Here is a 14,533-nt window from a genome sequence, read left to right on the forward strand (position 1 = left end):
AAGGTCCTCCCAGAGCTCTGGCTGAGCTGCCTGTGCCCTCTCATTCTGTGAGCACAATGGTGTGTTGCTTTATGCTTTATGCACAGCTGTAAATTTCCCTAGCTGCCTGTCAGCTTATTCACAGTGCAGAGCCCAGCTGCTGGGCGAACTCTGCTCCCTCGCAGCCCTGGGCTCTCTGCTCCCCTAAATTTCAAGTGGACGTCTCTGCCTGGGCCATTTATTTAGATTAGAACAAGAAGAGGCTACATTCAGAACACTGCAAGCAGACAGAACACACAGCCGGTTCTGGCTCTAGAGCTCTACCCCTCTAACCCCGCTCCCCCTAGCATCCCCTTTCCATCTCACTTTATCCCCAGTCTGTGCCAGAGCTGGGGGGAGGGGAACCTGTCAAAGTGTCTCTGCATTTCCTGGGGAACCAAAAAAAATGAATTATGTGAATATGCTTCAGACAGACACACAGACAGAGGGCTGCCTGGCTGACCTGTGGCATCGGCAGAGAACTCCCAGTCCCACGGGTAGCTTGGCCTTGGTGTTACTCTGCAGATGCAAATCAGGTTTTCCTTTCCTAAGCAGGAAGACCTGGGCCTGGCTCCATCAAGGTGTCTGTATGTTTTAGGGTGTGAGGGAGTGCAGGTGAGAGGTGAGATTCCCTCGGGACTGTTGCCTCTGTAGGAGGCTGCAGAGCATGAAGGATTGAAGTCTGTTACTGCTCAGGCTAAGAAAACCAACAGTGATACCTTTGCAGGTGGTCAAGTGAGTCAGGCTGCTTCCCAGGCTGTGGGAAGAAATGCTGTGACCAAGGACACCCACATTCCCCAGGGGCCACTCAGGACAACCTGAGATAGAGTAGAGGCCCAACCTGTGCTTCAGGGAAGAGGCTAGGTCATGAAGAGTCTGGTGAGGCAGCTAACAGTACAAACAGAGCCAGTGGGAGCCTGGCCTCGGGCAAGCCTGGAGGCTGCTGCCACTGAATAAGGGAACCATGAAGGGTAACACAAAACTCAAGGTTGGGAGTGTCAGTTGTGGCCAAGCCTGAAGGCAGAGCCTGGGCAAGAGGGAGGGACCCCCTTAGAGCAGCCTCCTATTCTCCAGGGCCTTAAACTTCCTCAGTTTTATCTGGCAGCCAGGGACCAGAGGACTCTGAGAGTCCAAGGTTAATAACTGCAACCCCTGAGGATTCTGAACTCAACAGGGACAGAAACACAGGCAGACACACCCTGTCACAGAAGATGATGGGGGGGGGCATGCAACTCACATGGACCTCCAATCTTGGTCTCTGGGTCTGGCCCCTCCTGTAGGGACAGCACAATGCCATAAAAGCAGCTTTGACACAGCCCCTCCTGGCTGTGTCCCTGGTGTCCTCAGGCACATGACAAAGGCTCGTGACTAGAGTGCTACTCTAGAGCAGGCCACCAGCCCCAAATCACAGTAGGGTTAGGACTCAGGAATGCAAGGGCTGCTGTATTTAGAACAGTCACACACCCCTGTGGGTGGAGAAAGGCCCCCCATCTTTGTCTCACTGAGACTGACGTCACAGTCTGTGGCTCCAGAGAGGAGGGCAGAGTGTCTCATGGTGCTGGCACTGGGAATCTTCGTGTGTTTCGCTGTCACCTAGCAGGACTCGTTTCCCAAATATGAAAGTATACAGTCACGCAAATATAGTTTTTAAGGTGTGCCTCTAAGGTCCAGGTAAACACCCAGAAGTCATTCTGATGGCCAGTTTTACAGGTATAGTCTATACCTGAGCACATACATGTACTTGTATGCACACATACGCACACACACAGAGACATAGACAGAGACAGAGAGAGAGACTGCATGCACATATATGCAATAAAAACAAGGCATCAGGATTGCTGCTGCAGGGTGGTACTGCCTGTGTGGACAGGACCCTCAGGAAAGCCCTCTCAGCCACCCCACAGCGCAGGCATGGCTCCTTCCCGAGGCAGCGCTTGGAAGGTTCCTTCTTAAATCTCTCGCTCCTCTTTGTTTTGGGCTTGGTTTCTTTGTTGTGGGTATTGCTTGGGCATGTTCTGAAACTGGGGGAGAGCAGGCCTCTGTCCTCTGCTGTGAGGGCCACTGAGGCCACACCTGGGGGCACACACACGGCAGACATCCCTCCCAGCCTCTAACTGCACCATGATTTCTGATAAAAACGCATGCTGGCTGCCAGCATCTCTCTTCTGATTTGAGTCTTGGTCAACCTAGTGGGGACACAACAGCAATCTTATCGTGCAGGAGTTGGTGGTGCCTTGAAGAACCCAGCGTGGCTACTGGCTGACCTCAGCGGTCAAGGCCACAAGGCCAAAAGCCCCCGCCCCCAAGCGCCTAACCCTGAGGAATACTAAGAATATTAATAGTTGCACTGAGTCCCTAAGTGAGATGGGGCTTGCCCAAGGCCTTCAGTCAGAAGAGCCAGAGCCAGGCCTTCCTGGGATGGAGAAGACAGACTGACTGCCTTCCCATCGCAGCCTAACCTCCAGCATAGTCTGCATCTTTCCGTGTTTCAAGGCTGCCCTCTTGAGGCTGACTGGAGAATGTCACCTCACACTGTGTACCTCTGCATTTTAGGGGCAATTTAAACAGGGCCTAGATGTCTCTAGAGAATATGACCCTGGGACAACCCAAACTCTACAGCTGGGTAGCCAGGTGGCTACAGGGGCTCCACAGCGGATGCAGCTGCTGTGGAGACTGAGGTCTGGCCCTGTCCCACCACACTGGGTCTTTCCTCGGAGGCAAAGTGCGCCCTGTTTTCCAGGTGCAAGTACTGTGACCGGTCCTTCAGCATCTCCTCCAACCTGCAGCGGCACGTCAGGAACATCCACAACAAGGAGAAGCCGTTCAAATGCCACCTGTGCAACCGCTGCTTCGGGCAGCAGACCAACCTGGACCGGCACCTGAAGAAACACGAGCACGAGGGTGCGCCAGGTTGGTGGCTGTGGGGCACAGCGGAGGGTGCGCAAGGGACGAGAGCCGGCAGGGGAGGGGCCACGGGCAACTCCACCCCTCAGACAGCTCTCCAAGGTACAGCTCCCTGACACCACCCCAAGTGCACACTGGCACTGGGGGCTCCATGTACCCAGAATGCCCCTGACACTCAGCCCTCCCGCAGTGAGCCAGCACTCTGGGGTTCTCACAAACCACCTGGGCACCGGCGCCTCCTCCCCCACCTCCGAGTCGGACAACCATGCACTTTTAGATGAGAAGGAAGATTCCTACTTCTCTGAGATCCGAAACTTTATCGCCAACAGTGAGATGAACCAGGCGTCTACTCGGATGGACAAACGGTAAGAAAAACAGGCCAGCCCCAGCGGGTCTAGACTCAGCTGCCCCAGTGGTCTTGCCCAGAGTGCACCCCTCCCCCACCCCCGGATGGTGCTAGGTCCCACTGGAAGAGGTCCCAGGCTCTATTGCTAGAAACAAGAAGAGCCCCGCCCAGCTCCCCATGGATGTTCTTGCTACAGCTTCTACACTGAGAGGATAAGGGGATAGAGAGCACCTGTGGGATAATGATGTTTACTCTAGGTGAGATGCCAGCACACGGGCTGAGTGGCAACTCCATTGTGTGTTTAATCCAGGCACTCATTTTCCAGACAGAAATGCTTCCTCTTTAAATGTGCATATGGAAGAGGGAGGGAGGGAAGGAGAGAGAGAGAGAGAGAGAGAGAGAGAGAGAGAGAGACAGAGAGAGAGAGAGAGAGAGAGAGAGAGAGAGAGAGAGCAACTTACAATGAGGCTATGTGATGAAAATCCCACAAAGTAGAAAGATTGTCATCCAATGATGCATTCAACAGGCCTAAGCTACCAAACACAGCTCAACAAGTCCTCACCCTGCTCCTGCTCCATGACACTCAGAAAACACACAGTAGGCAGCTACACAGACCATCTACCACAGAGCTTAGTCTGTAATACAGAAATGAACAACTCGTATGACTGACCAAAAACCCACCCACATCAAAACACTGATGATGGCACAGTGTGCAATGCATACTGACTGCATCCCGCTGTCCACAAGCTGCCTGGGAGCACATTCCCTGGCCCTGCTCAGCATCTCCTGGGAATACTGTACCTGTGCATAGCGTGGCATTGAGGAAAGGTCAATTGTCACAGTGTGGATCCTTGTCATCTGCATTTACACTGTTGTGAAATTAAAAACCTTTGTAAGTCAAAGATGGTTTGTACACAAACACACACACGGGCATGTGCAAACAGAAGTATGTGGTGTGGGTGTGTGTGGGTGGGTGGGTGCGCACGCACGCACGCGCGTCCACATGTGGTAAGCATGTATATTATGTATACACATGGATATATATACTCATGCATATATGCATAGACTTGCACATAGACACACAGAGAGGTGGCAGATTTCAGCCAGGCTATGGAGGTGTTCTCGAAAACCTTACATACAGGCTTCAGTGTGTCCTTTACTCCGGAACTCTTCCCTTCTGCAAGGACATCTCTGCACCCCAGGAAAACAAACTGATCAGAGAAGTCACCAAGAAGCAGAAGCTCTGTAAACCCCAAGAAACCTCGGGATGGGATCTCCAGTTCTGAAGAGAAAAACCCATGGAAGTAGGGTCCCTTGCTGTAGCCCACAGCCAACCCACAACCTAGAGCCAGGACCCAGCCTTTGTTGCATGAGCCATCATGGACTACAACTCTGTGCCACCAGGTCCCAGCTTGCCACCAACACACTTTGACGGAGTGAGGGATGGTTCCCCAGAGACATGTTCCCTCAAGCACCTGTCTACACCTCTAAGGCAGGCTTCATCCCCCTTGTCTCCAGTGCTTTGGAAGAAACCAGTGCAGACCAGTCCAAATCATCAACACTGATACTTTTAGGCTGTTTTTGCCCACAAGCCTGGTCTTACTGGAGGCCCTGATTATGCGCCAGGACCCAGGATACAGCCCCCAAGTGCCCTGGCATACCCATCCTGGCTTTAGGTCCAGTGCTCTGAAAGGAACCTGGCCCTGTCACTCAGGATGTGACATGTCTGAGAGCCATCAGAGAAAGCTGTGTGTGAGTGAGCACCCCCATATCAGGCCTTCCCTGACCCCGCAGAGAGCAGAACATATGTCCCTGTTGTTGAAGACAAGCTCAGACCGTGGCTTCCTCACATTCCAGGGCAGAACCACCCAAAGAACAGTGAAGATTCATCCTTACTGGGGTGGACTGCCAGAGACCTGGGCACTCAAAAGACAGCAAGACCCATGCTCTGAGTCACAGTGGCGACCAGGGGACATCCACGTGACCCAGAGAAAGAAGCAGCATTTGTGCCAAACAACCTAACCAGATCAGGAGTGTTCTGACAGAGTTCCCTGCAACCCTCCTTCACATTCAACATATGACAACATAGCAGAGCCAGGACAGGACAGCCCCCTCCTAAACCCAGGAAATCTGTTGAGGGAGGTCTCTGAGGTCCAGCTAGCTTTGTTCTGAGATCCAAGGAGCCTAAGGAAGACCCCCCCCCCGCCCCGTGCCTCCTGCATCTCACCACTACTGCTGTCAGAGCAAGCATATGTGAGGTTGCTGTTGCTTAGCAGTCTGATGGGGAGGAGAACAGACCCAGCTGGGGCTAGAACCCACATTATCTAAGTCTCTTTCACTGCTGAGTCCTTCCTTTAGTGATGGGTGAAAGTCTAATGTCTGCCAGGCCAACCCAGAGGATGCCCGTGTGCTGAACTGTGTCCTCAAAGATCAGCTGTGAAACCCTAACCCAGTGCCTCCAATGGAGACTAGGGATAGAGTCACAGCAAAGTCCTGCTGGGTGATGGGAATACTTCCACAAATGACACAGAGGCACGCGCGTGCGCACACACACACACACACACACACACACACACACACACACACACACCATGAGAAGATAAAGGCAGAGGCTACTTGTTGACCAAGGACTATGGAAGACACTGGATTTTACCTCGGAATTCCCAGGAACTAGCTGCGCTGCCCCTTGTCCTCTCAGCCTTTTGCTTTGGGACTGTCAGTTCCAGTGCTGTGAACCATGCCAGCCAGGATGCTAGCACAGCTACCCCTAGGGCACTTTCCTGTCCTCACCAGAGAGGCTGCCCTCCTGCCTGAAACTAACATCAGCCTATGAAGGCCCCTGCTGTCCCTGCTGGACTGCACACCAGGGAGTGGGCATGCAAGAAAAGAGAACATGGTCTCTGCTCCCAGACAAAAAGGTTCTTCTAGCTCTGCCCAAGACCAGCCAGCAGATGTGGCCTACTCACACCAGGTGACCCAGGGCCATGCTGGGCTCTTGGCACACATTTTCTCTTCCTGTCCTTAGAAGGGACTGTGAGAGCTCGGGTCTCCCACCCTACAACTACAGGGGGACATGATCCATACCTCGCCTGGCCTGGATCTTTCACTGCTGGGAGATGAACTCAGCATATTCTTGGTTGGCCCCCAACACAGGTGACTAGAAGCCAGGAACACGGGGCTCCTCAAGGCCTGTCAAGATTCTGTCTGTCCTGGAAGGCAGGGCAGGAGGCAGTGTCTCTCACGTGGGAAGAAACTGGTGACATGGGTGGAGTCTTCATGACTCTGCAACAGTCTCCCTAGCTCAGCCCCACCTGTACAACCAAGGCCGTGACACCCCTTTGCAAGTCCACTTCACTAAGAGGTCATCGCCATCGACGGTAACCGAATGCCCCTCTCCCCGAAGACCGCAAGAGCTGAGTGGGAATGGAGAGCCAGAAGAGCTGGGGGCGCTAGATGTGGAACCCAAGACTTGTTTGTCTTTTGCTGTGTCTGTCCTCTGCTGGAGTGGACACTGCCCTCATGGCCGCAGCTCCTAGGGAACACAGTGTGGTCATTGACTTGAACATGAGACAGACTGGTGAAGCTCTTTGAAAGAAATGGATCTGTCTCACCCTTGTTAAAAAGGAACCAAACTCAAAAGTCTTGCCCCGAACCTGGAGAGAGGGCTGGAGTTTGTTTCCCAGCACCCTCACCAGGCAGCTCACAACCACCTGTGACTCTGGCTTCTCTTATGTCATCCTCGGGCACCCACATGCACACACACACACACACACACACACACACACACACACGCACAAAGACATAAAATCTTTTTAAGAAATCTTGCCCAAAGGATTGCAGACATGGCTCAGCTGATGTGCAAGCGTGAGGGTCTGAGTTCAAGTCTGAAAATCCATGCTTAAAAACGAAAGTATGGTGTGACACCCCATATTCCCAGTGCTGGAAATGCAGGCTCAGATATCTCTGGGACTTGCCAGCCACCAGTCTATCCAAATAGGTGAGCCCAGGCCAGTGAAAGACCTTCGTAATAAATAGTGGCTGAAGAGGACATGGGTGGTTGATCTTTGGCCTTCATGTATTGTAATTGTACTCACACATACTCAGAGAGAGAGACAGAGACAGACAGACAGACAGACAGACAGACAGACAGACAGACAGAGAGAGAGAGAGAGAGAGAGAGAGAGAGAGAGAGAGAGAGAGAGAGAGAGACGGAGAGAAAGTGTCTGAGATCTGCCTAGACTGCAGAGACCCTAGCAGGCTGTGAGTTAGAGCCTAGACTGAAAGCCGGGACCATCATTCCCTGAAGCCAGCCCATCCTGTCAGTGTGTTCTGTTGGCAGCAGCAGCCTGAACCCAGCCCTCACTCCCCAAGTTCTGCAACCTGAGATCTCATGGCTGGCATGGAGGTGCATGCACAGATGGGTGTCACAGAGCCCTGGGCAGGACGGCATCTGAACACCTCTACGCCAGGTCCTAAGGGCGCCCTTTGTAGCATCCAACCCCAGCACCAGTACAGGACCCCTTTCCAGGCCCAGTCATGGCTTCTTCCCTCATACACACACTTCTCACCGACCCCCAAGTGACCTGGTATCTACCCCCAGGGACCCCACTCTGTCCCCCTTTTCTCCCTCAGGGTGCCTCTCACTCCTTGGTGAGGAAGTCGGCAGCTGCCTTTAGACCTGTATCTCCCTCTTTTAGTGACCACAGATGCCAGCTCATTTTGAAGGGCTGGGAAGGCCAAGGAAGAGAGCCACCTTTGGTGGTCTGCAGTAAGAGGAATGGACCCTGAACACAGCCAACTTCCTCACCTGTCATTTCAGGCCTGAGATCCAAGACCTGGACAGCAACCCCCCGTGTCCAGGCTCAGCCAGTGCAAAGCGGGAGGATGTAGAGGAGGAGGAAGAGGAGGACCTGGAGGAAGAGGATGACGACAGCTTAGCCGGGAAGTCACAGGAGGACGCAGTGTCCCCCACGCCTGAGCCCCAAGGAGTCTATGAGGATGAGGAGGATGAGGAACCACCCAACTCCCTAACCATGGGCTTCGACCATACCCGAAGGTGGGGGTGGCCAAGTGCCAGGGAATCAATCGGCTGGGTGGGAGGACCTGAATACAAGGCCACCATTCAGGAGCCAACTCCTCCAACCCGCTCTAACCTCTGCCCAGCAGGTGCTGCTACCACAAGGCATTAGAGCTAGGGCTGGGGTGACGCTGGCCAGAGTTCAGGGTGCTGGGTCTCCACTGCTTCCCTCCAGGGCTCCCGGAAGCTTGGAGTGGGAAAGAGGAAGGGAAGGGTGTACTGTGCTGACCCTGGCTCAGGAGATCTCAGCTCCGCTGTGCGGCTGTTCATTACTCCATCCTGGGGCGGCTGGGTCCAGCCTCCAGCGGGCTGTGGCCCAGCACCCATGATTTTAGAAGTTATGCAGGCCAGGGCCATGTCCCCACGTCCTAACCGTTCACTGGTTACTTCATCAGTGGGCTACACTGCCAGTATCTGAAATGCCCTGGGCTGGCCCTCTGGAACCAGCATTCCTTCCCCAGCCTCTTGGTCCTGGGTCTGGATAGGGCAGCCAGGACCCCTCCAAGGCTGCCCAGTCTCAGGAAAGAAAATTAAAGCTTCCTTCTCACCCTTTCCTCCAAAGACCAGATTGCCTGCTGCCTGTGACATGTGCACGCACTCACCCTCCCTGCTGTCTGTCCGTCTGTCGGCTCTCCCATGTCTGTGTGGCTTCCCATCTAGGTGTCTGCGTGTCGATGTGTCTGTCTCCTTGTGCATGTGGCTCATGGAACCCGTGGCATGCATGCAGGCATGGGGACCAGCCGTGAAGCACTAGAGAGAGGCCACCAGTGGCCAAAGAGCTGACCCCAGGCCCCTTTCCCTGGTCCTTGGTGCAGGTGTGTTGAGGAGCCAGGAGGCGGTCTGTTAGCTTTGGAGCCGACGCCAACCTTTGGGAAGGGGCTGGATCTCCGCAGAGCAGCTGAGGAAGCATTTGAAGTTAAAGATGTGCTTAATTCCACCTTAGATTCTGAGGCTTTAAAACACACCCTGTACAGGCAGGCTAAGAACCAGGTAGGTACGCAGCAGAGCCCTCGTCCCTCCTCGAATTTCCTCTTGGCTTAGACAGTTAAGTGGCCACCATGGCTCATCACCAAAGGATACCCGAGCACTCCTGGCTATAGCTATCCATGCCTGGAGGACACTCAGATCCATACCCCCTACCCCGCCATGCCGGGGGCTAAAGAGATAGCCCAATATCTGTAAGCCCCCAGCACCCTGGTAGAGCAGGTGGGGGTTGAAGACAGAAAAACATGAGCTAGCTCTCTGGTCACAAGTGAGGGCCACTTTCCCAACTCTGCCCATCCCATCTCCAGTGGGGAACAGCTCCCTGGATCTCCTTCCCTCTGAGCCAGGATGAGTGGCTGGCTACCCTGCCGTTTCAAGGCAAGTCCCTTTCAGGTGATCACTGCTTCCAAGATGGAGCTAAAAACAGGGTCCTTGAGGATACAGGCTTGTCCTGGGCACTTTCTGTGTTCACATCACAGGAACAAAGGCCACAGGACTCTGCACCCCATTGTTTGGATGACTCTCATTCTACCCTCGGCAGCCTTCCCGGCACCACCTCAAGATTTCCACCCCAATTCGTCTGCGTGTCTGTCTTCGTCTCTAACCAATTCTGTCTAGTGTTTGCTGAAGGGTAGAGGAGGCCCACAGTGGGCTTCTGTAGCACCCACCTGTAACTCATACACTATACTCCACGCAGCCCTCAGCCCTGGTACCTCCTGCCCAGTCCCACAGCTTGAGGCAAAAGGATACCCCCGTGACTGTCTGAGGCCAGCAAACACAGCACAGAGACATTCCTGTACTCCAAAAAAGGGCCCATCACAGTCATCCGAGTACCCCAGGCCTCCTGCCCACTAAGCAAAGACAATCTCACTCTTCCAATCACCAGCATGCATCCAGAACAGAAACTTACCATTAGGTTTTTGCCAGTCACTGGGCAGAGAAACCGGGGTTTGGAGGGAGATGGAGATGCAACTGTAGGGGCACACCCCAAGAGTTCAGGGGACCCCAGTGGGCACAGAGGCCCCTAGAGGGGCTGCTGTGTCCTAGTGTCACCCTCGGCAGGAGAGGACCCCTTGTTCTCATACACTCCTTTCCCCGCTCCCAAGCCAGAGAGTCTGGGCCTCTCTAGTGCCTTTGTTTTCCTTTATCCATCTCGACTGGGTGGGAGCAGGGGTTGTGGTTGGGGATCAGACAGGCTGGCACAGCTGGTGAGGCTCTGTTGGGCCTACCTGTCTGGGACGCCCCTCACCTGTCCTCTGTGTGCTTTCCTTTCCTCACCAGGCGTATGCAATGATGCTGTCCCTCTCTGAGGACACCCCTCTCCACGCCCCCTCCCAGAGCTCACTGGATGCTTGGTTAAACATCACAGGAGCCTCATCAGAGTCTGGAGCCTTTAACCCCATCAACCACCTCTGAGGTCCTGGAGGCCCCAGGGCCAGAGTCCAAAGCCAGGGGATCCAGCTGCGGGAGATGGAGAAGGGGCCAGGGAGAAGCTCCTGACACCTTCATTTTGCCTCGCCCCACCCCCACTTCCAGCCCCACCCACCATGGCTCAAGTCCAGCTTCTCCAAGGAAACTCAGAACCTGAAGGTCCCTCGTCAAGTAGCCGCTGACCTTCACCACCTCTAGGACATGGTCTGCAGTGGTGCAGTGCACAGCCACCCAGGAGCTGTCTATCAGATAACTAGTGGGCAGGGGTGGGCTCTCTATCCCAACAGGAGCCAGTTGGCCCCATCTGGGCGACTGCGTGGTCTGAAGGGGGCAGAACAGAAAAAAGTGGGCGTGTGCTACGGAGAGAGACCTCGCAAATGATTTTTATAATGAAAATTACATGAATAACCCTTTTGGTAATCTTATTGACCAGAGAGTCTATTTAAGCATGTGGGTTTTAAAAATAGACAGTATTTTTTAAAAGAAAAAATCAAAAATGACTTGCAAAATGTTTTTTTTAAAGTAATTTTGCATTGCTTTGAAATCTCGGCAAAGCCCACACCTGCCAGGACATCAAGCACTGCTCGGGTGTGCCCTTTATGATGTAGATAATGGAGAATTTTCTATCCCCGACCCTGTTTGTACAAGCCAAGGTGATTCTGGGTGTCCCTGACAAAGGATAAGGGGCCTGGAGCCGACTGAACAGCATGGTGACTGCACAGGAGTTCTTGGCCGTGGTGCCTGTCTGCAGGTTTGTGGTGGCCTGGTCAGGGAGGTTGTCTCGCCCCATGCGGCCTGCAGAGGAATCCGCCAGCCCCCACCCAAGACCCCCCAATTGTATGGGGAAGTCGGGAGCCGGTGGCTCAGGTCTTCCATGCTGGACACCTAGTGGTCTTTCCCCTTCAGCAGCCCCAGTGCTGGGCCTGACTGCTGCTCTTCCGAAGGCAGGGCTCTGACCTTCAGCCTTCCACGCTCCCCAACCCTGGCAGTCTGATGTCCTTCCCATGGCCACTGAGCATGGGGAGCCTACCACCTGCTCATCACTCCAGGACGCCAAGCACTACGACCTGTGCCTAAGACTCCAGATCAACCAACCGCACAGCCACCACATCTGCTCTTTGCGTGGGTTCCTGGTGAGATGTGGCCAGGAACAAAAGGAGGACCCAGGGAACCTGCCATGGCAAAGAGCAGAGGCAGCACAGCCCCCGGGACCAGATGCCTTGCTCCCTTGGACGGTCATGATGTGTCTACTTCTCTGCTTAGATGGGCTTTAAGTTATTCCCGTAGGGGCCAACTTCAAATAATTTCTTTCTCTGATGGAATTTACCTTCATCTGTATATAACTTGTAGTTTTTCCTAATTCATTTCTTTCCTTATTTTATTTCTTCCTTAACAGTATTTTTGGCATTGGACAACTTATTCTGAAGAAATGATGTTATATAAGTGTGTAGTGAAGGACCAAAACCGTGTGATAAGGTTGTGTGCTGTGTGATCGGTAACCAGGGAGTGGGGTGGTTGTTAATGTGCCAAATACCCCTGCATCCCTTCCTTGAGGAGTCCTGCCATCACCCTTGCCCATTTACCAGACAATCATATGATTTTTGTTAAATTTGAATTTCTAAGACAAGTGTTCTATTTATTTTATTGTTTTGAAGGAAAAAAAAAAAAGGAATAACCCAACAAGAAAAGAGGAGGGAAATCCTTCCTGGATTGCCCTTTAAAAAAGTGAGAGGTAGTATTGTCAGTGTCAACAGCCATGGTGCAAGTGTGTCACGCTACGGGCATGTCAGTGATTCTCTCTGGGAGCAACCTAACATCCAAGCAGGTGTGTTTCGTGAATTCTGTGGCTGTTCTGGGGCAAAGACAATCATCTCTGCTGATGCTGTGTGGTCCAGGCTATGCTGTAGGCCGGACGGGGACATCCCTGGAGATACCACTACCGTGCAGTTCCAGCACAGTTGCATGCACAGGCTGGGGCAGCGGGGACCCTCTTCAGAGGAACTTGCCATGGCTGGCAGTGTAAGGATTCGTGGGCCCAACTGCTCACACTTCTCACAGGTTCATGGCAGGCTCTCAGTGGTGGACTAGGCCTTGGCTTAGGAATTCCAGTTTCCTCTAGGTTGGAGCTAGAGGGGATCCCTGTGTAAGTTCCACCTCAGATATCCGTATGTCCCACTTTTGTAAACCCCAAATTATATGCTTTCTTCTGAGAAAGTAAGATGTGTGCTTCTCCCCCCCCACCCCACCCCCACAGATGTGGCTTTCTATCTCCAAATTGGGGAATCTATCTGGATAGAGACTTCTATGAACCTTTGACAACAGCAGAGCAGCTAAAGTCTTTCCTTTTAGTCCTCTTTGGCACTCCTGACTCCTGTCTTCTTTCTCTAACCATTCTTTCCCCTTCTTAAGCCCCAGCTGTGCCAAGTCCTATCCTTTGCCCACACCCCTCCCACAAAAAAAGTGACGATAGCAAGCCCAGGTTCTCTTGTACAGTCACCCCCTTGGGCCCAGCACTTGGAATTTGAAGGACTTTGTCCTTGACCCTCTGACAGAGACAGCACTTATCCTCAACTTTCCTGTAGTGCATCCCCAACATGCTGCCTCCATTCGGCATTGCCCCCAAACAGTAAGCTCTGCCTACCTGACATCTCTGCACTCTTGCAGGGCCCATCTGGCTCAAGCCAAGCATCAGGAGGCACAGGAGACCTCTTAGGGTCAGGGAGCTGGACAAGGTGTGAGTTCTAAGATCCACTGGAGAACCAACACAACAGGGCTGTGTTGGCCCATTGCCAGGCAGCATAGAAAGGCAGGACAAGCGTCCAGCCAAGACTGTTTCCCCAATGTTATACTTCCAGTTGTTGCTACTTGCCTCTCAAAATAGAAATTCATAAGGAGGCCCCCGAGTCTGCATTCCCTCCAGCCCCTGACAAGGCCACACTCTTCCCCTGTTACTTCAGCCTTTCTTAGGAAGATCAGGTAGGAAACATAGGGCTTCACCATCCTGCAGGCCAAGTAAGACACAGAGCATCCCCGTGCAAACCCAGGAATGGGTAAGCACCACACGGCTGAGCCTGCCCAGCCTGAGGGGCCCTGCTTTGTAAGACCAGGAGAGCAGATGATCTACCCAGACCTTGACTGACACAGACCATCAGAGTCCCGACTCAGAGCCCTTGCCTTCCTCTGCCTCATCTGCTTTCCCAGTGAGTGTTTGTGAAGTACTTGCTTAAATACGTATTACATGTTTCAGACACAAAGCTCGAAGCACTGGATTATGGTCCCTGTCCTATCCCCCATCTCCCTGCTCAAGTGAGCTGTTCACTGTGCTGTTCCAGGTAGGGAAGAGGAGACCCGCTGTGCTCTGCTGGGACAGGAGGGTGTGAAGCCTGTCCCAGAGGGATGGACCACACTCCCTCTGGCCATCGGACACTGGGACACTCCTGTCCACAGAGATCAGCCAGGTATCAAAAGCCATGAAAACTGTCTCTGTAGCCTTGAGGGTCACGGTGACAAGACATTCTTGAATCATTTCCGGATAATCATTTCCTTTCTCTCACCATTCCAGTCATTTGTTTGTTTAATTCCTTTCTGTCACCTATTCAGATCACCACTTCTAGGAGGGGAAAGGTTGAGTCCAGAAAGGCAGCTTGAATTTCTAGATGTGTGATTCACTTGCAAATGGAGGAAGGTGGGGATTTTCTCCGGTGCCTGCTGCAGCATGGGGGAAATGGGCCCTGGTGTCAGAATAAGTAACTTAAAGCCTGTGCGTGTGCGTG

At 53.2% G+C, this 14,533-nt stretch overlaps 1 protein-coding gene across 8 annotated transcripts in view; it reads left to right on the forward strand.

Annotated features, from left to right (window-relative positions):
* Positions 1–12,440, forward strand: part of Prdm16 (PR/SET domain 16) — a 320,716-nt gene extending 308,276 nt beyond the window's left edge. For 7 of the 8 annotated variants that reach the window (XM_027398486.2, XM_027398488.2, XM_027398487.2 and 4 more), the window contains exons 13-17: positions 2,759–2,928; positions 3,113–3,287; positions 8,088–8,324; positions 9,161–9,335; positions 10,611–12,440. In XM_027398486.2, the coding sequence (XP_027254287.1) occupies positions 2,759–2,928; positions 3,113–3,287; positions 8,088–8,324; positions 9,161–9,335; positions 10,611–10,745 (892 nt within the window). In that variant the 3' untranslated portion in view covers positions 10,746–12,440. The remainder of the gene's footprint in view (positions 1–2,758; positions 2,929–3,112; positions 3,288–8,087; positions 8,325–9,160; positions 9,336–10,610) is intronic. The other variant, XM_027398493.2, reaches the window with a different exon arrangement.
* Positions 12,441–14,533: the final 2,093 nt, after the last annotated feature.

The sequence above is a fragment of the Cricetulus griseus genome, chromosome 2, assembly GCF_003668045.3.
Source record: "Cricetulus griseus strain 17A/GY chromosome 2, alternate assembly CriGri-PICRH-1.0, whole genome shotgun sequence".
NCBI classification, from domain to species: domain Eukaryota; kingdom Metazoa; phylum Chordata; class Mammalia; order Rodentia; family Cricetidae; genus Cricetulus; species Cricetulus griseus.